The sequence below is a fragment of the Tiliqua scincoides genome, chromosome 11 (genome assembly GCF_035046505.1).
Source record: "Tiliqua scincoides isolate rTilSci1 chromosome 11, rTilSci1.hap2, whole genome shotgun sequence".
Taxonomy (NCBI): Eukaryota; Metazoa; Chordata; class Lepidosauria; order Squamata; family Scincidae; genus Tiliqua; species Tiliqua scincoides.
The window spans coordinates 14106292-14132989 of NC_089831.1; the positions used below are offsets into that span (position 1 = coordinate 14106292).

At 45.5% G+C, this 26698-nt stretch overlaps 1 protein-coding gene across 1 annotated transcript; it reads left to right on the forward strand.

Moving 5' to 3' along the window:
* The first annotated feature begins 2047 nt into the window (after positions 1-2047).
* HEPACAM (hepatic and glial cell adhesion molecule) lies at positions 2048-26131 on the forward strand. Its single transcript, XM_066639733.1, has 7 exons — positions 2048-2132; positions 16724-17065; positions 18243-18524; positions 21043-21136; positions 21873-21946; positions 22613-22683; positions 25826-26131. Exons 1-7 carry the CDS (start codon positions 2048-2050, stop codon positions 26129-26131), a joined length of 1254 nt encoding a protein of 417 aa, XP_066495830.1.
* Positions 26132-26698: the final 567 nt, after the last annotated feature.

Sequence of the window (26698 nt, forward strand, 5' to 3'; positions counted from 1 at the left end):
TGTGACTTTGCACTTTGAGGAGGCAAGGCAGAGAAGCCCAGCATCAGAACAGAGTGTGTCGATTAACAGTTTCAGTTTTAAAGGAGAAACTTCTGAGAAAATCGTTCATAAAACCAATAACCTCAAAATCCTCAATGGTCTTGAAACGTCCCATGAGAAGAGCGGTGGTGGTGGGATTTTGAGGATGTAGATGGTACGCAGTTAAATTTCTTAACAAAGGAGCATCTTGGGGACACCCCTTACTCACCCACCCCACTGACCTTAATCAGCCATTCTAGAACAACCGGTGCTTCCTGTTTGATGGTAAATATTGCATTTTATTAACAGCCAAAGAGCTGGAGTCATAAAAGCGTTCTGTTCGCTTCAGTTGTTGGCTGTGTTTGGTAACTGTGCCCTATTCAAAAGATGTAAGATGACAAAAGAAGACTAATTGGCACTTGAGGCTTGGAATGTTGGCCCAGTTGAGGGGATGTAGCAAGGACAGTATAGAGCCCAAGGCTGGAGCGAAGAGCAACAAGACTTAATAGCAGAAGCTGAATATGAACAAGCTGCTTTTAGAAGTTAGTTGATGAGTGCTTTCCTTTATAAGCCTCTGACATCTGGAGTTGGCAAGCTAGAAAGATGTTTGGCTATTTCTAATAGCTTCTTCCAGGTTGCAAGGACTATGTTTGTTCGGCCATAATACACAGACATTTGTTGATTTTTAAAGATCTGTCTTTAAAGTGCCCAAACCCATTTGTGTGAATTGAAGACTATGTTGCATGGCACAGTCTCTTTCAATGTGATTCATGCCACCACTGTGTGCATTGGGGGGTTTGAGGGGTTGGCTGGTTAAGCTTCTGAGTGCTGGTGGATCCTCAACTGGTGCCTGACCTCTGCATCAACTCTGGGTGAAATTTTTCCACAAGACAGGGTTATGTCCCAAGAAAGTTGCCATGACTAAGGGCCCTGTCCTATCCAATTTTCCAACACTGATGCAGCCATACCACCCAGGTGTGTGCTGCATCCTACTGTGGGGTGGGAGTCATGGAGGCCTCCTCAAAGTAAGGGAAAGTTTGTTCCCTTACCTTGGGTTTGCATTGTGGCTGCATCAGCTCAGGAAAGTTAGATAGGATTGGGCCCTAAATCCCATTGAAATGAACGAGGCTTAAGCTAGCTGTAACTAATGTTTGCAATCGATTTCAGTGGTATTTAGTCACAATTAACTTGCTTGGGATTCCAATCTGTTCACCCATGTGCAACATTCATGTTTGGCTAAACTCATGCCTTTGCTAATGATGGAGGCTGGCTCCCTCTTGTGTCCTTGTGAGCTCCAGGGTGCAAAGAGAAATGACTTGTGAGCCTTCTGTTCCTTAGTCTTAATCTTACACATTTTTGTTGCATCACATTTTGTTTCAGAAAACTGCCCTTTCATCAATTTCACGTTCCTTTTTCCATCATGATGACCATTTGGGGGAGATTTACCATAAAAACTAGTGAAAGGTTCAGGAAGATACACAGAAGGCAGAATTGCCACCACCAGCAATACAACGCCTTTCTAAGTCCCAGGGAAATATAAACTGCTCCCATAATTCTCTTCACCCACCTGCAGAGATATTCATTTCAGAGAGCCCTGGGTATAGCCAGGCATGTAGCTCTCCCCAGAATTGTGGTAGAGACTATAGACAGTGATTTGGACTTTTGAGCCTCCTTGTTTCAGGGAGCTTAAATCAGGCCTTTGCTGCAATGTTGCTTTTGAAGTTTAGGAAACATTGTTAATTGTTTTTGTTTTTGTCTTTTTTAATAAAAAGGATGGTTAGCTAATGCTTTGAACCTGAGGATGTAGGGCTTTTGAAACCAGAAAGCATCAGCCTGGACCAAGAGAGAGAAAAAAAGAACACCAAAAAAACCTCAACACCCTACAACAACACACAGAGCTCTGTCTATTGAAAGAGGACTTGGCAGGGCTCAGTGGTAACGGAACAACTCCAAGCGGTACTAAGGGACGTGCCCAGAGTGGACAAATCATGCTAATTGTGTGCAAGAGAGACCTAAAAGTAAACCCAAAATGAAGAGAGAAAGAGAAGTCTTGTCCAGAGTCTTCAGTGCTCCAGGTTTTGTGCACGTAGCTTGCCTTCTCATAATCTACACAGGTAGGAAAATGGCACTCTGAAACATTTGGGAAGGGCTGGAGGGGACTGGCAGCCAGATACTCATGCAAGGGGATGAGGTTCAAAAGTATATGCCAGTATATGGGTAAAAGGTACTTAATTCCCAGACAAGGAGGTGAGAATGGCTTGGGGCACAATCCTAACCAGGTCTACTCAGAAGTAAGTCCTAGTTTGTTTACTAGGGCTTACTCTCAGGAAAGTGTGATTAGGATTGCAGGCTTAGGCTGCAATCCTATGCACGATTTCCTGGAAGTAGGCTCAGTCGAACGCAGTGGGACATACTTTTGAGTAAACATGTATAGGATTGCATTGTCACACCCTGAACACCTTCTGCTTTCCCTTGCATAACAGAGCTTCTGGTACTGGGAAAAACTTTCTTTTCTTGTTTTGCAGTGAAATGAAAAAGGATTTAACCAAGTCATGAAGGAATGCAAATAAAGAATAGGAGAATCAGGTGGCTAAAAACAGCAAGGCTAACAGTTAAATATCCTGTAACTGAACAATCCTAAGCATGTCTGCTCAGAATTAAGTCCTGTTGTGATCAGTGGGTTTACTCGCATGTATAAGATTTGCAGCCTTAAATGTATCAAAAGCAAGAAACCTACTAGGGAAGCAGTTGAACCATTAGATGCTGAGGGAATCTAGGGGAAGAGGGTATGGAGATTGCTGAGAAACTGAATGAATTCTTTGTATTGGTCTTCATTAGAGAAGATGTAGGGCAGATACATGTGCTTAGACTGATCTTCTCAGGGGAAGAGTCGGAAGATGTAAGTGAAATAGAAGAATCCATTCTAGAGTGTATTGACAAAGTTATAATTAACAAATCACTGAATCCAGGTGGTATCCACCCAAGAGTTCTTGAGGAATTCAAATGTAAAGTCGCTTATCTTCTCATAAGTCTTGTCTTGCCGGGGGAACTAGAATGTAGCCAATGCAACGCTGATGTTTAAAAACGAATCAGGAAGTCCCCAGGAAATTACAGGTTGCTCAGCATAGACATCTAGGAAAACTGGTGAAAAGTGTGAAAGATAGCATTATTAAACATATAGAAGAAAGAGCCTTGCTAAATGAGAATCAGCATGGTTTCTGTTAAGGTAAGTCTTGCCTTACTAATCTTCTAGAGCAGAGGTTCCCAAACTGTGGGTCAGGACCTGCTAGTGGTGGGTTGCCAGCTGATTTTTTGGTGGGATGCCAAAACATGATGGAAAGATCAGATAACTAATTGCCTCAGTCCTGAAGCTATTAAAAACCAGATACTATAGCTGCTAATTACCCTGCAAAGAGCTCAGCTCCTGCAGTTTGCAAGATAGCTACTAACTGCCCTGCAAGGAGCTGCCCTTATGCAGTTTTCAAGTATGTGTAAATACAGAGAGAGAAAGTTTGTGGGTCTTTTCTCTGGTTATTATTACTTATAAATAAATAAATAAAATTGCTTTCTAGAATTCCTTTTTTTAAAAAAGTCTGCTAAACCTAGATGGGTCCTGACAGACTGTTGTTTTAAGAAGTGGTTCTGGTGCTAAAAAGGTTTGGAAATCACTGTTCTAGAGTTCTTTGAGAGGGGCAACAGGCATGGACAGAAGCAATCCAGTTCATATTGTATAACTGGACTTTCAAAAATGTTTTTCACAAAGTCCCTCACCAAAGGTTCTTGAATAAACTGAGTAGTCATGGAAGAAGAGGATGGATCCTTTTATGGATTTAGTAATTGGTTAAGGAAGAGGCAGGAGATAGTAGGAATAAATGGGAAGTTTTCTCAGTGGAAGGAAGGACTGCGCCTCCCCTCCCCCCGCCAGATCTGTACTGGGAATGATGATTTCTAATTTGTTCATTAATGATCTGGAGTAATGAGTAAACAATATTGTGGCCAAGTTTGCAGATGACACCAAACTATTTAAGGTGGTTAAAACCAAAGCAGACTGTGAAGAGCTCTAAAAGGATCTCTCTAGACCAGGTGAATGGGCAAGCAAATGTGGTTCACTGTTGACAAGTGTAAAATAATGCATACTGGGGCAAAAACTCCCCATTTAACCTATGCACTGATGGAGTCTAAGCTGTTTTTGGGGTGCCAGTGTGTCTTCCAGTTGTACTGTGGGCTTGAGATACTGTATCCCAGGCTTGCAGCTATATGAAGACTGGACTTCTTTCTCGACAATTAATTTGGATGTAAGATGCATTAAAATGGATATAGCAGCTGCACTTTCTTGACTACATACTGTAATCTGTTGTGTAGCTTCAGTAGAGTAGATGAAGTTTCTCTAGGATTGTGAATCAGAGCCATTACGATCTGTACAGTTTCTGTACCCATTAATTTATGACATGTATGCTGTTAAACATGTTTTTGCCTAACACTGGAAATAGCAACTTTGGGACAGGTGGTTTTCATTGGGAAAATGGTGGGGAAGGAAAGAGTTCAGGCCCCTCCCCAGTATAACGGTCCCAATTCAGCATACCTCCCCTATATACCTGCCATTTCCCCAAATTTAGAATTTCCAAAATATGATCACAGATCTGCATCCCTTCCTCTACTTTGGCCCAAATCTTAATCAACTTTCCAGCACTGGCATAGCTGTGCCAATGGGGCATGTAATGCATCCTGCAGTTGGGTGGCACTCATGGAGGCATCCTCAAAGTAAGGGAATGTTTGTTCCCTTACTTCACAGCTTCATTGCCTTATGTCAGTGCTAGAAAGTGGGTTAGGATTGTGCCCTTTGGCTCTTAGGAAACTGCTGCAGAAGTGTCTTTGCTTTCGTATCACTGTTTCTGCCATGGGATCTTGGGCCATCCCATGTATTCTTGCACACTTTGCATCAATTATATCCTCCCACTGTACCAGTTTGAACAGGTAGCACGTCTCACTGTGTATACCAGCTGCTAATGGCTTGGAATTGTGGCAAATACTGATACAGACTGCCTCTTATGTATTAGATGATGAAAGAGAAATATTTTTGCTTTGGTATTGATCAAATATTTTCTGTTGAATTCAAATTTTGAAATTCTGAAGATTATATAACTTGGGCACTAGAACTACATGGCGCAACAAAAAAATAGACTGATTACATGTGTTGAGAAGTGAAACATATCTGTAGCTAAGGTTTCCCAAAAAATCATGCTAATGTACTTTCTTATTTCCATAAAACCAACCCTGTTCTATATCACTTGTTCTCTATCACACTTATGAAGCTCTACTGCCTGGAGCTAAGTGGTGGAACACTTGCTGTGCATGCAGAAGTTCTCCAATTCAATCCCAGGTAGTGCTGGAAAGACCTTTATCTGAAACTCTGGGGAGATGCTGCCTTCAGTGATGATGATGATGAACTGGCTAGACTAATGGTCTGGCTAAGGCAACTTCAGGCACAATCCTAAACCAACTTTCCAGCACCGAGGTAAGGGCAATGCAGCTCCAAGGTAAGGGAACAAACATTTCCTTAGCTTGAAGAGGCCTCCATGACTGCCACCCAACTGCAGGATGCAGCACATGCCCCATTGGCACAGCTGTGTCAGTACTGAAAAGTTGGCTAGGATTTGGGCCTTCCAGTATTCCTACTTTCACATATATTTCACACATAATTTTAGAGTACATGCACTCCCCAAGTTATGGATGTCAGAGTTACAGTTGGCTGTGTTTGTGCTTTCATGTAGGTGCAGTGTGTCCTTTGCTGGTACTTCTGTGCAGATTTGATAGTGCTGGGCTGTCATTAACTGGCCAATCTGACCTATGTTAGTTTCAAGTTATGTATGGACCTCCAGAACCTAAGTAGGGGTTAGTGAGTAAGTAGGGGGACTTAGTGTGTCTTATTTAAGGTGGTCACCAAACAGTGGCATCACTAGGGTTCGTGTCATCCGGTGTGGGAGGCCAGCGTGTCACCCCCCTGCAGTGGGCGGGGCAACACTCTAGGTGGTGGGTGTGGTGATCTACCATCACCCCACCCCCACTGGTTTTTTGGTTGTACCTTTTGATAGAATAAAGATATTTCAACGTAGTTTGTTTCATCGCATTCTGCATGAAATTACACATTGATTGATATATAACATGAAGGTATTATTCCTCCAAACTCTGATTTTAGTGATTTTGGTCACTAGTGGTGTCACCTCCCCCCAGGGTGTCAACTTACTAACACCTTATTGGAGCAGTTCTCAAACTTTTAGCACTGGGACCCACTTCTTAGGATGACAATCTGTCCAGGACCCATCATAAAGCAAATTAAAAGAAATAATTATAAATAAATTAAAGTAAAATCAATAAATAACGGAAAGCCAGCCCTGTTCCACCAAGTGAATTTTCTCTGTAGCCTGCCTGCAATAACACCCCCCCCCCAAAAGAATCAGTAATTTTCACCCCTACCCAGTACCCAGTTCAATTTAAGTTCTTATATTTCAAGCATATCACTATCAGGACCCACCTGGCTTTGCAAGTCTGAGAGCTCAATTCTATGCCTATCTACTCAAAAGTAAGTCCCATTATAATCAGTGGGGCTTACTCCCAGGAAAGTGTGAATAGGACTGCAGCCTAAAACAGAAAAAAATTTCACCTTACCCTGTCAAGCCTGTTTCATTCTTTTTATTGGGGGTGGGGGGGCTGCCTTCTGGAGCATTTATTGAGCTAAATCAGGACCATTCTGGTGGCCTCACATTTTCCTTTGCCTGACCTGCCCAGGAGCCAAGGCAGGTTTGCTTACTCGTGAGTAAACGTGACCATATGGCTTAGTTTTGCTTTCCATAGGGCTCAATACATTCGCCAGCTTAGAGGGAGGGACCTCCTTCTCTGGTGTTTTTTTTTTGGGCTACATTCATTGGATCAGGACCATTCTGGTGTTGTTGGATTCCTCTTGGCCTGCCCTTTCAGAAGGACTAAGGCATGTTCGCCTACTCGTGAGTAAACACGCAATACCCCTTGGTTTCTCTTTCCATTGGGCTCCATGCATTTTTTTCCTGTTTTTTTGCCAATAACGTTTGATAGAAAAGAGATATTTCACTCCTGTTTTTTGCATTGCATTCTGCTCGAAATTCAGCATCCAACGGTATATAACATGATGGTATTAATCCTAACCACCATGATTTTAGCGCGTCACCCTCCCAGTGTGCGTCACCTGGTGCGGCCCACACCCCCTGCACCCCCTAGCGATGCCACTGTGACCAAGAGAACCTCTGTGAGGTGCACATTGGTGAAGCGTACATGTTAAGGAACTACTGGTTATGACCAGAGGAAACATGGAGAGTATGTTGGCGCCTATATGTACCGCTCACAGCATTCAGCATTGTTGACTTTCCATCCTTTCATTGGACATGTCCCTGTCGGCAAAATGATCTGCTTGTGCCAGTCTTTTCTCAATACAGAAGTTTTCAGGGTTGCGTTTTTTCCAGCGTTTTTTCCGAGTGGCAAACATACTTGGAACATCCTGTCCCAAGCTTTTCAGCTGCATAAACCTGAATGAAGAAGCATTTCTCATACTAGAACAAGCAAAACATTTTCTCCTTAGTGCCTCTTTGTAGTTGAAATAACTCTTGCAGTATTCCTACATGGCTGCTGCTTCTGTATAGGAATTAACGAGGAATTTGCATGTTGTACTCCCTTATTGTCCCTTGTTTTGGTCTTTTGGAGATGTCTCATTAAAAACGGTACTGTGTGTTGCTAGACTTGTCATTCTTCAAGAATTGGTTCTTTCCCAACATCCCTAGATGTCAAATCTTAGGAATGGGGAGAAAATGCATCCCCTCCAGGGTACAGTTACATTGAGGCCCTGTACAGCCTGTCAGTTCATGAATAGCAGCTGCCGAGTAGGTTGCCAGTTTGTCCCAAAAGAACCTGTCTCTTTAGCATTTGTTTTCAGATGAACAGGTAACGGAGATTATTCTCAGACTATTTTGGCACTGCTGCTGGGCTCCACCAATAAGGAAACAATTTTCCTTATTTTATAAGGGTTGGCATCACCTGGCATTATGACATCACCAGGTCACATCACCAGGGCATCACCAGGAAACAGATTTTTGAATGTATCCAATATGGCAACCATACTGCTAAGAGATTTTGAACTGTCGTTAAAACTTTAGGTATCATCTGAGATGCCTGCTTTGGGTGCCTGGACAACCAGACGTTTGATGGGCATGCACTGGAAACAGACTTTTTGGTGGTGATGGCCTCCCTCTATAAGCCAGACACCAGTGTTGCATGCCTTCGGGTGTCTGTCTCAAACTTGGTTTGGGAGATTTCAGGCACATTGTGAACTGCTAACCTGAATGCTCACAAAGCCTCAGAGTTTTGTGCAAATCTCTGAGCCCTTTTGGGGCATCTCTCTTGTGTCCCTACATGGAAGTGTGGTTTATATAGGTATTATGTAATGTATTGTTCTGTAAACAACAACACTGCCTTCCAGATGTATAAAAACCAAAAGTTGCAGTTCCAGTGTGTGGGGAGGGAAGCCCTGTTGAATTCCCCTGTGGTACATTTCCCCCATGCTTTTGGGAAATGCACGCATGCGCCAGCTACCTTTTCATGGCACCCAGGATTTAGGTAACAGATGCATGCAAGCTCTCCTTCATGTCTCTGCTTGCAGTAGTGGTAAAGGCGGACTCTCGTAGTTCTAGGTTAGTTTTCCTGGGTGAGCACCCAATGTAGAGGCAGAGGGCTGTCCTCTTTCATGCCCCATCAGTGTCAGGGGTCAGAACACTGAGAATTAGAAAATGGCACTGAGGGAAAAGATGTCTTCTATAATTGCTGCTCCCCCACAGTTTTCCAGTAAACATCTCTGGGGACTTGGCTTATCTGTTGGCATGGTGGAAGCAGAAGCAGGGGACTCGTATGCTTCATGCATTGGCTTTGATGTGGGCTTTGTGGGCCTCCAGTGCATAGCCCACCTGGGGAGCCCTTCCCTGAAAATCAGCAACTGAAAGATACTTCTGACATTAGCTTCCCCTTCCCAGAGACTTTCAAGTTGGACTTGGGAGTTACCTTTTTAAATAAATAGTATGACTTAAACCAGTGTTTCTCAATGTTTGTACCCTACCATACCACTTCACATGGTCCATGTATTGAAAGTACCACCGAAGTAACTGGTGATTATGCCATTGCCAGTTACTTTTGGGTCTGGAGGCCAGATGCAACATGGCAAACACCAGTAAGAGGCTCAGCGTGAATGGAAAGGCTTTGTTGAGTGCCCCAAAACAAACCACACTTTGGAGCTCTGCCTACTGAGCCAAACCTCCGACTACTGTTTGTTGCATTATGTTGCTAGTCTCCCTGTTGGGCAGCAAGTGTCCAGAGGTCCAACACGTAGCACCAGACACTGCCTCAAGTACCACTGGTGGAGAAACACTGACTTCAACCATATTTACAGCCTTCTGATGACATTCTTATTGATATTAGTTCAACTCCAGTATTGTATAAATTCTTGCCAGCCGATCAGCATATATTTCTCCTTAACCTGCCAATTCCATACATGCTTAATTAGCATCAGTTTACACATACTTACCCTACGTGTTCCTCTTAGCCACTCCTTATTAGTCAGCATTCTTTTCTGAAAAGGCAGCCATCACAATTCTTGCAGCCAAGATCATGTTCTCTGCCATTTGATATTCCTGTAGAACTGCTGGGGAAGAGAGACAGACCCTCATTCCCAGACAAGATCTTGTCAACCAGTCATATCCTGCCACTGACAACTCCTTCTTTCCCAAACCAATTCATGACATGCCCCACCTCCGGGGACCAACTGTTGCCTAGGCAACAGGTGGAATTTGCTGCTTTTCCTATTCAAGGTGCCTTATTGGCTCATTCCCATGAAGTCATGAATAGGTACAACTGGATGCGTTATGGTTGCCACTCAGTATTAAGAGCCCTTGGACCCAGCAGCAAAGACACTGGCAAGGAAATGCCTTTTGGGTGAATAGGGCCATTCATTCCCTGGGATGGCAGTCCATGCACTCCGATTTGAGAGACAGACAGGTGCCACCATCTTACTCACTACTGATGGAATAATTATTGAGGGCACAGTGGAAGAGTCTGGGAAATGTTTAAGGCAGTACTCCATTTTCTACTGCATGCAGTTCCAGGAATTTGAGGGCTTTGCTTCAGGAGCAGTTCTTATATCCCAGCCCCTAATTTATTAATTATTTGAACAGTAGTGTGTGGCACTATAGTGGCTACTGCCAGCAAACTAGTCGTACTCACATGTTGGCAACCTTCAGTCTCGAAAGACTATGGTATCGTGCTCTGAATGGTGGTTCTGGAACAGCATCTAGTATGGCTGAAAAGGCCAATTCGGGAGTGACAATCCCTTCCACACTGGGAGCAAGTGCAGTCTGTCCCTGTTCTGTCTCCCTGGCTATGGGCCTTCCTTCTTTGCCTCAGACTGTTGGCCAAGTATCTCTTCAAACTGGGAAAGGCCATGCTGCACAGCCTGCCTCCAAGCGGGCCGCTCAGAGGCCAGGGTTTCCCACTTGTTGAGGTCCACTCCTAAGGCCTTCAGATCCCTCTTGCAGAAGTCCTTGTATCACAGCTGTAGTCTACCTGTAGGGCACTTTCCTTGCATGAGTTCTCCATAGAGGAGATCCTTTGGGATCCGGCCATCATCCATTCTCACGACATGGCCGAGCCAACGCAGGCGTCTCTGTTTCAGCAGTGCATACATGCTAGGGATTCCAGCACGTTCCAGGACTGTGGTGTTTGGAACTTTGTCCTGCCAGGTGATGCCGAGAATGCGTCGGAGGCAGCGCATGTAGAAAGCGTTCCAGCTTCGCTTTCTCTTGGGATAATTTTGCTATCTATTTCAGGACTAGTTGGTTGGATCTGAGAGAAAGAGCTTGCACAAGGGACTGTTTCAGTCTTTTGAAACACTCAGTATTTTGTTGTTGTTCACTTTCATAGCTAGTGAAACCAAGGTAGTGAAATGTTAGTTATCAATATGTATTTACTTCTGTTTTAGACTACTTTTCTAAGAGATCAAGGAGGTTTACAAAAGATGAGAATAATGCTCATAAATGCATGATTAATGTACAATGGACCCTCCCCTTTCACAGATCTGCAGATTTGACAAGAGAGCCCATTTTTCTTGAGGTGGTGGGCAGAGCCCAGGAAAAATGCTATTTCCATTCCCTGAAAACACCAGGAGAAGGAGGACTAGCCTTATCCCTTTTCAGGCAACTGACCCCAATGCCAACTAAAACAAATGGCCAATATTTTTTTCTTTGTGGCCAATAGATAACCTTACTCCAATACCTCCAGCATCTGGAGAGGAAAATAACTTTTGCATATGTTTTACATTAAGCTAACAAGAGGATCATAACACAAATGCTTTTTACGCATAGGGAGACTTGTTCTCTGCTGCCCCAGAGGACAGGACTGGTTCTAAGGAACTTATGTTACAAAAGGATAGATTCAGCTGAACATTAGTGGTAAGAGCAGTTAAGTGGCAGGTCCAGTGACCGAGGTTGGTATGGGCTGTCCCTTGCTGGAGGTCTTTAGCAGAGTTTGGACAGCCATCTTGTGTGCTTGCTCTGGCTGTAGATTTCCTGCAGGGAAATCAAGCAGGGAGTTGGATAGGTATGTCAAGGTACCCTCCAACTCCAGCTTAGATTCTTTGAATCTAAATTCAGACTCAGAAGATTTGGAGGCCCAGCTCTGTTCAGTAGTTGCAGAGAATGACTGAGAAAAACAGGTGTGTGCCTAAGGAGAGGTCCATTCTAAAGGTCTCTACTGGGTTGCGCTCAGACTCTCTGCCAAGCCAGAAGGCCCACTATCTAGCCTGGAAAGGCTCCGTTGTCTCTGTGGCCTTTGTCCAGCTGTCACTTGTTCCATTTGCGAGGCCCTTGATGCGGTCTTGTGAATCGCAAATGCCGATGTTCCCTGTTTTTTAAACTTGCGCCAGGAAAGAACTAAGCCCAACAACTGAAGGCTTTGTCCTCTGCTCCTGGCAGCCTCTTTTCTGCCCCCCAAAAGCTGGAGCCGGTACCTAGGAGACCAACTCCCCCTCCCTTCCCCTGCAAGGATTTACTACCCGGAATACAAAACATACTGAAAGAACCCAGCCTTCTAAACAGTCATCCTGATCTGTTGCCAGCCCTCACTGCACCTCCTTCTTCCCCTTGAAGGAATGAATGCATCTGATTCTATTCAGACCAAAAGAACTTCTAGTCTACCTCACCTGCTGTGAGGCAGGACCACCCATCCTTTGGTTCCCTGCTTCCCTTCAGTCTCTATCCTGGCCACAATGAGTCATGAGCAGACAACAGGAAAGTGCTTACTTCAATAAATAGTAGCTGGGCAGACCTCCCTTCCATCAGGGACTGAGTGCCACCTAATCTAATCTGGATAAAACTCATATATGAAATCACACAATGAGTGTGGTGCTACACATCACATAATTACTGGAGTAGATCCCATGCCTGTTGTCCCATACATTGAGGTCTACTGATGAGAACGTTTTTTCAAGTGTACCTGTTGTCAGGATGCAAAACTGAAACAGATTTTTTCTCCCAGTGATGGTTCTCTGGCTCCACTTCCATCTGACATGCACCAGATTAATCTTGATCCTTCCAAGAGAGCTGTAAAGATTTTTCTTTTCATACAAACACAGAAGGCTTCCCTGGGGAAAGGGCAGGGCAACCACCTAACTAGCTGCATATAACCCATATATATAGCCTCAGTTTGCTCCAGATCTTGCTAGAGCAGCACTGGAACCTGCTCTGATGTCAGTATCTGGTCAGGTCTCTCCTGCCTCCCTTTGGAGCTGTCCAAGGCCCAGATGCCCTGCGAGATTCTTGCCTCTGGTCTGATCCTGCTCCAACTCAAATGCCAACTTGGCCAGTGACCTCATCTGAAACGGCGTAAAAGCTGTCTTGAACAACTCTGGCTCAGTGTTTTTGAAGGTTCTATTCTCCCTGCTATATGTGTTGTCCATTTACTTTGCCATAGCCTATCTTGTGCACCATCAGCAGGCAGACTGGAGATGCCATGGGGGACTCAGTGCAAGGCTCTGTCCCTGGGTTTCAGCAACCTAGCACCAGCACTGCCTGGCAGCTTCTTGGAAGCAGTCTGGGAAGCGCATGCTAGGAATGGAAGAGGAAGTCCTCTCCAGATCCCAGCATGCTTGGCTAGTTTGTTTTGAAGAAGCAACTGGGTTAGTCAGTGCAGGCAACTCAGTGGACCGATGAAAGCAGGATTGCAGGATTTATAGAGGTGCAACAGCTGCCTACTTCCTCTTCCAGCCCCAAATTCCATGCTTGCTTGTTTAAGACTGTGGTGCTGGGGGAAGAGTGGGTCTCTGCTCCTTGGATCCTCTCCTTGCTCGCTCTCTGTGAGCAAGAAGATGGGTTCATAGAGTGAAGTGGCAGGGTGCAAGGCACCCCCATCAATTTACTACCTCCTAGCCCACTGTTCAAAGCAGCCACTTCACCTGGCCTAATTGAGGGGCCAGCCCTCATGTAGACAACAATGCAAAAGAACCTTCACATTGCGCTATGCATGTGGCTTTGATGGCTGTGTGATGGTGTGTGATTCTTGTTGCATGCCGAGTCTGCATGTTAATTGCATGACTTTCTCCATCTTACAAAAGCAATTGAAATCTCTGCAGGTAACTGAAGCTCATAATGTAGACTTGTCAGGCAGTCCCTGGCTGAGCCTTGCAGAATATCCCAGTGCCCAGAAGCTACTCTATATGACTTTCCTTCTTCCAGTTTCTGTGGCTACGATGCCAGGGGGGAGAACATGGGGCAATGTTTGCTTAGGGTCAAAGTGATAGGGAGTTGTGTGTCTCTTGTCCTCCAGAGATCCTTTTTTAATAGATCTGTCGCCCCATTAAAGAAATCTTAGTGGATTAATCATATGCATTTCAGTTAATTAACCAATGCTTAATTAATTACATCCAGCTACATTGGCTCATGAGAAAAGAAAAGCAATTGGTCTAAAGGAAAAGGCCCACTTTGTAGATGATGGACATATTTCCTTTGCTATTTGCAGCATCAGGCATGGGAGGAAGAGAGTTTTTCTTGCATACTAATAAGTCTCATGACTTTGGGACTTGTTTAAGTCCTTTCTTGTGCTCCTTCGCTCAGCTCCTAATCTAACACTTAATTGTCACCCAGATGATTCATGCTCCCCTCTGCTGCATATCAATACTGGTTTTGTTTAGATCTCAGCACTCAGGCTGCAGGCCGAGGTTGCTTTGGAGGCGGCACATCTGATCCTGAGCATTTGTTGCCTTCCAGCATTGCAGCCAAAGGCACGTGTCCTCTTTTGCCCCCCAGCTGTATTCCCACAGCCTGAGCCCTGGCTGCAGATCCTTGAGCATAATCCATAAGAGGCCCCAGCTCCTGCATCAATTTTGTAGCAAGAGGCAGAACTGCAGCCTCTTGTTTTAAACCCTGAAGGGATGAAAGAGCTAAAGCAATCCTAGACTGGGGGGGACGGGACATGACATTGCTCAGTTCAGGGGTCAGTGTGGTGGTTGTGCAGAAATATGCCTGAAAGTGTGAAACCAGGCTTGTCTTAAAAGGGCTCAAAGGGGTCATAGGAGTCCCTAAACAAATGAGATTAGAAAGATTCTGGATTAGACTCTGCGTCTGCTCAAGGCTGGTTCTTTCATGAAGTAACTACCACCCGTTCGCCTCCATCACTTGTCATACTCTTGCTTCAGAAAGGAAGAGGGGAATGCAGCAGAAGTGTGAAGGAGAGTAGAATTGTGGGCTGCTAGAGTATCAGATACTCTAGCCCACCACTCTCCTCTCCTCCACATTGCACCTTCCTTTTTTAAAATCCTGGAAATGGGTGGGGGGGGGGAGGAATAGTGAAGGAGGAACCTGGCATGGCATTGGTGCACCACCGGGTAAGGAGAGGTGCCAGGTGGAGGTTGACTGGAGACAGCTAGTAGAGATGTGCATGGGTTGCTTCCTACCAGTGGCAGCCATCTCAGTCAGTCTCACCTATGGGCAGGCTTGGTCCTGAAAATTGCCAGTTTCAGGATGGCTGTAGTTTTGAGTTAGATCTGCCCTTAAAAAAGGCTGCTCTGTGGAATTTAGATAGAAATCATTCTTGCTTGCCACTGCTGCTCATTTGAATATTGTGTCAGGATACACAGAAAAAGTGTGACCAGATTAGGTGCAGTAATTAGTCAAATACTCTGGTTTCTCTTCAGATCATACAGTAATTAGTAACACCAGCAGATGGAACTGAGCTGCTACTCAGGAGCAAAGAATGCACCCCCCATATGTTGTTGTCCCTAAAAGTTTGCAAGCTGGCAAAGAGAAAACAGCAAAGTAAAATAATTCCCTGACATGTCTAACTAGGATTATAATCCTTATCACTAGGTATTCACATTGTCCAAGGAATTCTGGGCCCAGCACTTACTGGAGAGTAAATGGGTGTTTCTTCTGCACTTGATAGATTAGGTGATGCCATACAGTTGCCTGATTGAAGGAGTAGCATCCACCTGACCACTCCATCCCACCTCTTAACCTAGCTAGACAAGTTTGGCTACCCAATCAGTGAGGTTTACCTATTCTAGACAGGCAAGAATGCTTCAACTCTACAAACCCACCTGGCTGGCTAATTATGGTGTTTCAGCAAAGGACAAAGACTGCTGTTGAACGATATCTCAGCAGCTTTTTAGGTTGCTGAACCTGCACAGGAGCTTCTGGGGAGTTAGAAGTGTCCAAAAATAAGGAAAAATAGACAAAAAAAATAGGGAGAAATATAGCATTCATCCCACACAACCAACTTAAAAATCTCTCACAGGGACTATCTTCTTGTTGACCTAGAATTCCACCCTGATGGTATCCCTTGGCCCTGTGTGCTGGATGAAGAAAAGCCTTTGTCGCTTTGGACAGTTTTCTCCTTTTCATGACATTTTTGCATGCTTGCTAGACTACTCTTTGTTCTACTATGAGTCTAAATATCAGCAAGCTCATTTCTTTTGCATTTCTGAGCAAATAACATGGTACTATAGCAGTACTTTGCATTCCTGTTGTTCTGGATGCTAAGGAAGGTAAAGGTCATTTGTACCTCCCTTCACTCCCTTGTCTGTGTATTTTCCAAAAGCTGGGGAGATGGTTTTGAGATCTTCTCCAAGATAAGCATTGTGAGACTGGGGTCACCCTCAGCTTTGTTATTTGCCATTTACAATTAGGGCTGCAAGGGTTGTTTGATGTGTGCAACTGATCTATACTGCGTTCAATTAACAGAATGTGGTCCCCTTAGCTTCCAAATTGATTCTGCTCCCTTTCTCTTCATATTCCCCAGTCAAGGGCAAGACTTCCCTGCAGTAACAACCCAGGCAAGGAGCTTCATAAACTCAGGGCTGTCCTGTCCCTGACACACACTGAGGCAACTGCCTGAAGAGGCAGATTGGGAAAAGCACTCACATCAGTCTATCCTCCTTCACCACTCCTCCTTCTGCTACCTGGATTTGAAAAGGAAGTGTGAAGAAGCAGAAAGTAGTGGGCTAGAGTGTCAGAGATGCTTAGAGACAATAGCCCATCATTCATTTCTCTCCTCCACACTTCCTCTTCCTCTCTGCCACAATTAACCTCATGGAGAGCCCCATCGGATCTAACCTTGCTAATTGATTCTTTCTGCCTGTTCTCACTAGATCTGCTGGAAGGGGTTAACATCACTAGCCCAGTGCTGTTAATTCATGGTACAGTTGGCAAGCCTGCCCTCCTCTCTGTGAAATACACCAGCACCAGCACTGACAAGCCCGTGATCAAATGGCAAGTGAAGCGTGACAAGCCTGTGACCGTGGTGCAGTCCATTGGCACTGGGATCATTGGTAACCTTCGTCTAGATTACAAGGATCGGATTAAAATCTTTGAGAATGGTTCCCTGCTGATCAATGAGTTGCAGTTGTCTGATGAGGGGACCTATGAAGTGGAGATCTCCATTACAGATGACACCTTCACGGGGGAGATGAACATTAATCTTACTGTGGATGGTAAGTGTGGCTCAGGACAAAGAGCTTTGAATGCCTAAATATAGAACAAACCACAACAGAACAGGGGGGGGGGAGTCTAAGGGGAGGATCAGTCTGCATGCTAATCCCTCTAAATGTGCTTTATCTACTGTGGTGTAGAGGGGATGATGCAGTTCTGCATGGGACTGCATGTGGAAAAGCAGTGATGACCTAGAGCTACATTGGGAAATACTAACAGTGAAATATCCTATTCTGTATCCTCACTCAGCACAAACCGAAGGAAAAGCCTGGGGACGCTGTACCACATTGTATCATGCTGAATCATACCAGCTGGCTTGAATTGCAGCATAGATGTCAAAACACAAACCTGCCATGTGACAATTGCTTTTTCTTCTCTCTTTCTCTCTTTCTCTCTCTTCCTGTCCTGCCTTAACCATCATTTAGCATTCCTCTTGTTCTGCCTTTCTACTGTCTTCCTCTCCCTCTGTTCATACAACTTCCCACTTTCATGTCCTAGAAAATTCACTTGTAGGACATTCGGTTCTGGAGGATGCCATGAGAGCATCTAGTTTCTCTTTCATACTCAGTACATTCTTAAACAAGTTAAAGACACATATGAGCAATATATTTCTTTATTAAGCTTTATTAAATTAAAAATTGTGTGAGGTGTTTTTTTTCTGATTTCTGACAGATTAGCAAATTATTCTAACAAGGACCAGAGGTAGAATGAGATTGAAAATGTCTTCTGGTTTAGATTTTCTCTCCCAGGTACCTGCCTGAAGAGCAGAGAGAGTTGAAGGGCAGCCCTCCGACCTGCAGTCTGGAGGACTCCTTCTTTGCTCCATCACACGCCTCATGGAGATGGCTCAAAGACCTGGAACAGTTGAAACTCCTGCACTAAAACACACTCAATAGCCTCCAATGGTTTCATGTTGCATTGTGCTGGTGAACAAGCTATTTTTTTCAGAGGTATCTGATAAGCTCCCGAGAACCACCTTTGGGTACCTTTGAAGCACCGCCGCGTGACAGCCTGAGTAATCAGTTAATACAGTAGCTTTGGTTTCCCAACCATTGAGTTGTTTTCTTGTTAATTAGATTCTACTTGGACATCTGAAATAGAAATGGGATATGATTGGGAAAAAAACCCCCATGCAAGAATTAATGAGGGACCGCTGCCTCTCTTGTGTACATTTTCCAGTTCCAATTTCAAAGCCCCATGTGGTCCTGGCCTCCTCAACCGTGCTGGAGCTCAGCGAATACTTCACACTGAACTGCTCCCATGAAAATGGCACCAAGCCTGCTTACACATGGCTGAAGGACGGCAAACCCCTCAGCAACGACTCCCGGCTGATCCTCTCCCACGACCAGAAGGTGCTCACCATCACCAGAGTTCTGATGTCCGACGACGACACTTACAGTTGCCTGGTGGAGAACCCGATCAGCAGCGGGCGCAGCATCCCCATAAAGCTGACCGTGTACAGTAAGTATGGTGGATGCAGGTATATACAGAAAGGGGAACATGGGGACTTGGGAGTGGGGGCAAAGGTGGCCTCGTTCCATATGATATGAACGTCTCTTAAATCTGGAAACAAGGATGGAAATTATCTGCTCTTGCTGAGCAGAACTTTCTGGAACTTCTTTAGTCTAGTACTTGTGCAAGATGTCAGGTGAGTCAATATACAGGGGGAGAGGGATGAGACTCTCTTCATCATATTAAAGCTTCAGTATCTCCCAGTTACACTCTGATTCCATGCTGGCAACGAATAGGCAAAGTCTCTTGTGTTTATTGCGTACTGCTTGCTCCCTTCTTAACTGCATGATTTTGTGATCACCAGTAGGGGTGAGGAGGGGAATATGCTCTAGAGTAGGTTCCCTTCTTCCTGCATCAAGTGCTTGGGAGAAGTGGTCAGAGCTGGGCAGTTCATGAGGCCAACTGAGGCAGTTGCTACAGGCAGTGAATTAGCAGAGAGCAACCTCACCTGCCTGCCTCCATTACTCCTCCTCCTGTGCCCTGAATTATAAAAAGAATCTCTAGCCCACCACTCTCCTCTCCATTACACTTTCTCTTCCATGCCATTCCAATTTTGAACGTTGATGGGGGGAGAGGAGGAGCAGTGAGTGGTAGGTGTGCTTCCACAGCTGTGTTGCTTCTGTCTCCACAGTTGGCGCCACCCCATCTCCTTTATACTCTTCCCCTTGCTTGTACACCCTTCTTCTGTCGAATGGCCCTATTGCAGTGGAATTTGCCTCCAGCTCCTACACAGCTAAAATGCTGTTCTTTGTTTTTCACTGTTCCTGTCTTTTCCTCACTCTTTTTCCTGGAGACAGGGCTCTCCCGCCCGAGATACACAAAAAGGTCAAACGCCTTTTTTGCTTGTGGTAAACTTGAACTAACCCAAGTACAAATCCTCCTTGGCACAGCATGCAGAATCGCTGAGTGCATTGATGCTTTGTCTCTTCAAGCTGGCAGTGCTCAGGTGATACCAGAGAAGGAGGCAGTCTCTCCATGGTGCCCTTAGAACAGGGCCTTAAAATATTGCCTATAAAACTCAGGACAGAGTTATAAATCAAGGGTGGGACTGGGTCTCTGTAGACTGCATCCAGATGGCGTGGGGGGGGGGACATGTCCCAGAATGTCCTTCGCTGGCTTCTTGCACAGAGTGAACTTCTCGCTACTAGGGGAAATGTGTTTGCCTAAAAACGCCTCCAGTGTATAACCCTGAAGAGAAGAGTGAACTTGAATCAAATGCAGTTTGCTCTCATGAATCTTGAGGTGGCTGATGGAATCATGAACAGACCGAATAAGAGGTGGTCACCTGAGGTGGTGGGCACCAGTGCCTGCCTGCCTGCCTGCCTGAGCGACTGCTTCTCCCACTCGCTGGGTTCAATCAGAAAGGGAACTGGATCAAAAGAGGAAGTGTGGAGAAGAGGAGAGTGATAGGCTAGAGCAGGGGTGCCCAAACCCTGGCCCTGGGGCCACTTGCAGCCCTCAAGGCCGCTCAATGCGGCCCTCAGGGAGCCCCCAGTCTCCAATGAGCCTCTGGCCCTCCGGAGATTTGTTGGAGCCCACACTGGCCCGACGCAACTGTTCTCAGCGTGAGCGTGACTGTTCGACCTCTCGCGTGAGCTGTGGGATGAGGGCTCCCTCCACTGCTTGCTGTTTCACTCTGTGATGCAGTAGCAGCAGCAAAGGAAAGGCCAGTCTTTTTTGTGCAAGGCCTTTTATAGGCCTTGAGCTATTTCAAGACCTTCATTCATTCATATAAGTTGCATCTCTAATATATTCATTTATGTAAACTTATGTAAACTTATTCAAATTTAAATGTAAATTAATTCTTTTTATCCCCCTCCCCCCCTCCCCCGGCACAGTGTCAGAGAGACGATGTGGCCCTCCTGCCAAAACTTTGGTCACCCCTGGGCTAGAGCACCATTCTCAGTGGGGGCTCCTGGGGGAGCCCTGACACTTTTGAAGGGGGCCACAATGTGAAAACTGTGAGGAGAGGATTTTATGTTTATCTGTTTGTGTTGCATCTTTGTTGGGGGGACGGGGACGGCGGTGGCTGGAACCTGAGAAGAGCTCCTAAGGGGCTATAGCCAAAAAAAGATTGAGAATGACTGGACTACAGCATCTTACTTTAGCCTAAAAGTCTCTTCCTCTTAAGCTGTGTACCGCTGTTCCTTTCTGAATCCAGAAGGAGGGGGAAAGGAGGAGCAGTTGCAAAGGAGAGAGCTGGCATGCTACTGGGTAAGATGACAGGCATTGGGCAGGCTGCTGCAGGTGTGTTAATGACTTTGGCCAGCTCGAGCTAATGGCAAAAGCCATTTCAAGCCAAGTGAGAAGGAGCCTGGCCCTAGATTGTGGGCCTTCATCTTGCGGTTCTCCTCCTTCTCCCAGGGACCCCGAAAAAGCAGCTAAAATGCCTGAAACTGGACAGCCCTTGTATGTACCCATCTGACTTGCAAGTTTAACCTCTGACAGTTCTTTTGACTCTCTGCAGGAAGAAGCTCCCTCTATATCATCCTCTCCACCGGGGGAATTTTCCTTCTAGTTACTTTAGTCACCGTCTGCGCCTGTTGGAAACCATCCAAGAAGTATGAACTCTTAAGATGTGTATAACTTGAATGAAATGCCTGTGGTTATGCTTAGGAAGCAACATTGATGGGAGTCACCTTTAGTGACCCATGTTCTATGGAATTGCTTGTTCTTCTTCTTAAGATAGTGCCACCGCTGTGCCAGGCGCTCTACAAGAGAAGAGAAGCCAGGTCCCTGTCCCAAGGAATTCACAATCTAAAATAAACAGAAGGGAGAGGAAGGGACAGGGTTGTGCCCATGGAGTTGGGAAAGGATTCGCAATAGTTCCATGTACTTGTGTTTTTGCTTTGTTGCTGTAAGGTAGTGTGGCTAAGGGGTAACACCAGAGGCTTCATGGAAAAGTTGGGTTTTGAGAAAGAAGTTGAAAGAAGTGGTCAGAGATGCTTTAGCCTAACACTCTACTCTCTTCCATACTTCCTTTCCACTATATCCCTCCTTCTTTTCCAGTCTTGGTAGGGGGAGGAGGAGGAGCAGTGGAAGCAAGTAGGCAGATGGAGATGGACGTCCCCTGCCAATCTGTTGCCTGAGGTTATGGCCTCAGTCCACCTCACTGGTGGGCTAACCCTTATTATTTTTTACCCTGGAAGGGTTTTGAGTCCGAAAGGCAGCATGTGAATCTTTTTAAAATGAGTAAACCAAATGAATATGTGGATTGTGAAGATGCTGCTCCAAAACAAATGAAACTAACACAACCTTTGATGGGGGGCGGTGGGTTTTGGGGTTGCATTCATTTAGGAACAAACGGAAAATGGAAAAGCAGAGTTCCGCTGAGTACATGGACCAGAATGAGGAGCAGTTAAAGCATGAGGGTAAGCGATTCATATCTGAATGTTGAATTGCAGATCAGCATCTTTCAGAAACAGATATTGTGGGATTTGGGGGCTGAGCCTCGCTTACCTTTTCCCAGATGTAGCCACTCTGGCTGCAACAAGGCTGCACCACTCTGGGGCCTGAAGGCATAGACATTTGTCTCCTTTGCATACTATTAGAACTCGGGGCCACAAAGTGGATAACAGATCCAGGACTGATTGAAGAAAATTCTTCTTTAGCAATGAACAATGTACTTGTGGAACTCACTGCCTCATGATACCATTCTCACGGATGTCACTTTTGTACACTATCCTAAACTCCTTGGAAGAAGGGCAGTTATAAAAATATGAAAGATAAATAAGATAGGGAATTATAGAGATACATGGAGGAGTGATCTATCGAAAGCTCTTAACCATGGTGTCTGTGTTCAGGGCCAGTAAGCCATTGAATATCCACTGCTGGAGGGCATGGGGAAGTCTGCTGCTCTCATGCCTTGCCAGCAGGTTTCTCATAGATTACTGGTTGGCCACTGTTGGTTGCCAAATGCTGGAATAGATTAATCCTTGGTCTAATTTGGCAGACAGTTGTCAAGTCCATTCTCTTTCCGTTCTCTTGTTTTTCCACACTTAAACAAAACACCAATTTCCTTTCTCATTGTAATGCAGTTGAGGTTGTCCCTCGAAGTGGAGAACACGAGCGCAAGAACCCGGTTGCTTTGTACATTCTGAAGGACAAAGTAAGTTTCAGATATCAGGGCTGGATGCACATCCAAGCAATTAAACTACATTCAGATAAGTTGGTGCAGACAGCTCTGTTGAGGTATAAGGGGGTCAGACACCCCACACAGTAATGTGAAATATGCTGCTCCTGTGCCCTTGATCTGCCAAAGCTACAGCAGCCAAGACAAGTTGCACTATTTGTTTTTTCCTTGCCTAAAAAAAAATGCAAGGGGGGGGGTCCTATCTTGCCCATTCTGGGGACACATTCACAAGTTAGGCTGATTATGCTTTTAGTCCCAAGACACAATTTGCAGGCCTGCTTAAAATGAATGTTAATTGAGTTGAGAGTGCACAGGAATCTATATCTTCAAACAGTTAAGGCCCAGACTTTCATGTCATGTGAGAGAGTGGTTTACTGATATTTTCATGTTTACCTTAAAGCAAGGGTGTCAGACAAAAGGCTCCTGGCCAGATGTGGCCCCAAAAGCTCTTTATCCAACCTCTGTGATAATTGGGCTGCCCAAGAACCACTTTCAGTAGCACCATATCTGTCGACGTTGTGGGAAGGAGAAGCAGGAGGAGGCCTCAGACAGCAAGGAACTCTACAGGGGGAAAATGCAGAGCAAGAGAGGTGAGAGAGGGAGATGCTGCGGAGGTGCTGGGAGAGCCCACCTATTTCAATGGCTGCCCTTTCCGCAGTGCCACGTCTGCCAAAATGTCACTTTGCAGACCACCTCTCAGCTGCTGAGTTGTGAAGTGATGCCATGGCCGAAGTGGTGCTGCTGAAAGGACAACTTGTGAATTGGGCTGTGCCATATCTTGAAAATATGGTCAAGATTTGCACATTTTCTCATCTGTCATTTGTAGCTAATGAGTTTCTATGTGAGAACAAAGTGCTTATTTCTAACCATCATCTGCTTACTGACATTACTTCCTGCTTAATGATGTCACTTCCGGTCCTCATCAGGCACCATGAATATTATTTGGCCCTCTGTATGAAATGTGTTTGACACCCCTGCCTCAAAACTAATTTGGTTGGCAGAGGAGGAGGGGGGAACTGGCATTCTCCTTTCAGTCTCCATTCACTTTTTGTGTCACATGCAGAGCAATGTGCTTTTCCTGAAGGGCATCATTGACTCTCTGCACCCACTTAAAGTGGTCTTGTGAGGTGGAATGTAAAATCACAGTGCCGAGTTCGACTTAGTGAGGAAAGACTGTGAATATTGACTGTTGGTGAAGTGGCCGTTGAATCGGAACAGTTGGAGAGAGAGAATAGGAGAGTTGGGAGATTTTGAGAAGAGGATCCAGAAGGGTACAGATGTGCAAATACATCTGGATCAATGGCACCTCCAGTTTTTTGGGTGGAGGGGGAGCTGGGACAAAAGCCCTGCAGGCTTTTGCATTCTTCTATGCTGTGGAAAGTACCTGCGCATGCCAGCTGCCTCTTCACAGTGTCCAGAAACTGGGCAGCAAGTTGTTCATGCTTTCTGCTCATAGCTATAGCAGTGATGGGGAAGAAGAACTCTGGCCTGTCTGCTCCTCAGTGTAGTGATTGTTGCAACAGGGAGGAGTGCTGGTGGAAAGAGGTGACATGAATTTGATAGATCTGTGGTTAAATTGTAGTAGTTCTCCCAGTTGTCTGAAAAGGGCCAAAGGAATGAATGGCTCAAAAGTCTGTTTTGCTGAGAAGTCCTTTTGTTTCCACAAGTAAAAGAAGTGGCACAAAGAGGTGGGTGGGATGTACGCTTAACTCCACTCTTTTCCCCCCCCTCTTTGCCTGAGTGGCACACTGCCCTTTAAATGACAGAAAGCCCCACCCAATTCTGGAGTCACTTCTAAAGGCTGCCACAAGGGGGCACATGGTTCTCATCTGTTTGGAAGACTCCTGAGGCTGGCTCCTGTGAACCAACACCTTTCTCAACACAGTGGTTTTTTGCTGCAACATTTCTGGAAATGCTGAAAAAATAAACCATGCCCCCCCCCCGCCCCCAGATAACAAAATTCATTTTTGGGAAATGAAAATTCAAATTGGGGGGAAAAAACCCAATTCAGAAGTTTTGGAAAAAAGTGGTTGCATGCAGTATTGACTTGATCCACTGGAGACTCAAAAATGTGTTTAAAATAAAACTCCAGTTAATAGAGAATCCACTAAGAATGTATTTTATTAGGGGCTACATTATAAAGGGGGGAAAACCATCTCATGGCACAAAGTGCTTCAGTTTCTCCAGTTCCCCTTTACTGGAGTGGGGCAGGAGGAGAAGATCGGTTTCCAATCCCCCCTCCCCTTTCTCCTCCTAAATTCTTGTCTCACTATAGAGGACACCTCTTTTGTCTCTGAATAGGACTTCCCTGGATTTTGGTTCATTGAAAGGAGAATGTCTTTCAGCAACTTTCTCACAACTCACGAGTGACATCTGCTGGTGGCAATTCACAGAGCGGCCTACAAGACTCGACAGTTGCCACTGTTGAACCCAGTACTGTAGTTCAGTTCTCAGTCTGTAAAATGGGAATAATATAATCATGGATACTCAGTTATCCATGATTGCAACTCTTGACTTTTTTCTCCCTTTAAAGCAGCAGTGCTGTGATGGGTAGTTAATCTTTTCCAGTGCTATTTTCCTGATTGGCATTCCATCAACTCTCTTGTTGCTAATAGCCCTTCGGGGGGAAAAGGCAGGCAATACCGATGGGGCTCTTCCATTAGATGAAAAAGGAAGGGTTATATATTTCTGGCTTCTCAGTGGTCTTTCTCCAATCAGAATTGGAGCCCTCTGGAGATTGGGTGACATGTCACCTGCCCTCTCTTTCTGGTTCTAAGTAATGAATTGGGCTGAGAGACGAACCACTACTGAAGAGTTCATGTAGCTGCCTGCTTGCTAGCCTTGCCTTCCAGTCTTCCTTTCACACTCCAAAGGGGCAAAGTGAAGGAGAAATCAGAGAGGACTGTCAAAGATGCTCTCCTCCACATTTATTTTCTGTTCTGCTCCCTTTTTCCTTTGCCAGTCTGTGGAGTGCGAGAGAGTGAAGCATTGCCCTATAGAGATCTGAGCGGGCATTTGGCATGCTCCTGCAGGCACTAGGGAGCCTTAGGTTCCCCTTTTGTGTACTTTATGCCCAGGTCCTGACTGTACTCTCTTGCTTTTCCTTGCTTCCCATAAGGAGTATCCAGAAGCAGAAGAGGACACCCTCCCTGATTCCCAAAATACCGCCGAGCCCTCTCCACCCAGCTACTCCAGCTCTCCACCTCCACCTGGAAGATCCCCCGGACTGCCTGTTCGGTCTGCTCGCAGATACCATCGCTCCCCAGCCCGGTCTCCAGCCACATCCAGAATGCACATATCCCCCACCAGGTCCCCCACCTCTCTGGGACGTCCCCAAAATACCACACGCTTTGTGCGGACTACTGGAGTTCATATCATCCGAGATCAACAGGGGGAAGCCAGTCCTGTGGAAATCAACGCATGAGGGCCGCAGCAGAAAAGCCTAAGTCTGCTTGTGAATGTTTCCGGGGTTAGCCATGAGTCTGTGCTGGGCATTTGCACATCCTGTAAATGGGAAGTTGTTCAGGGTCCTGCTTAAAGTGCACCACAGTGCCCCACTGGCTGGATGGACCCACTCTAAAAGGTTTACAGTAGGTTCAACGCTCCTGCTTCAATATGTTTTAAAGGAACTAACTTGCTATCTGCTACACTGGAAGAGCAGCACGCAGATGTTACTAAAGGTTTTGCTTTTGGGGATGTCCAACTAATGGCCTTAAATCCTCATGTTTTATCCAAGCACTGGGGTGGGGGGTTGCATGCAGCAGCAATGGGTGGGAGAATGTATTCTGTGACAATGTAGCCACAAATCACATGCCTCAGAGCATCCCGGTGGACTTCAGCTCCACGCATGGCCTGATCTGAATCTCATGTTTGAGTTGTGGTCCTTTATCGGTTGCAAACTGTTCCTGCTTTTCTCCAGTCACTTCTGTTTTTTAAGAGCTGCCTGCAATGGCAGGCGATGGCTGCTACAGACCATTGCAGCTGTCCCACC

Coding starts and splice junctions, on each gene's coding strand:
- HEPACAM (XM_066639733.1), top strand. CDS start 2,048: ATGAAGAGAGAAAGAGAAGTCTTGTCCAGAGTCTTCAGTGCTCCAGGT. Junction 21,137..21,872: donor TGTTGGAAACCATCCAAGAA/GTATGAACTCTT, acceptor GCATTCATTTAG/GAACAAACGGAAAATGGAAA. Junction 21,947..22,612: donor GGAGCAGTTAAAGCATGAGG/GTAAGCGATTCA, acceptor ATTGTAATGCAG/TTGAGGTTGTCCCTCGAAGT.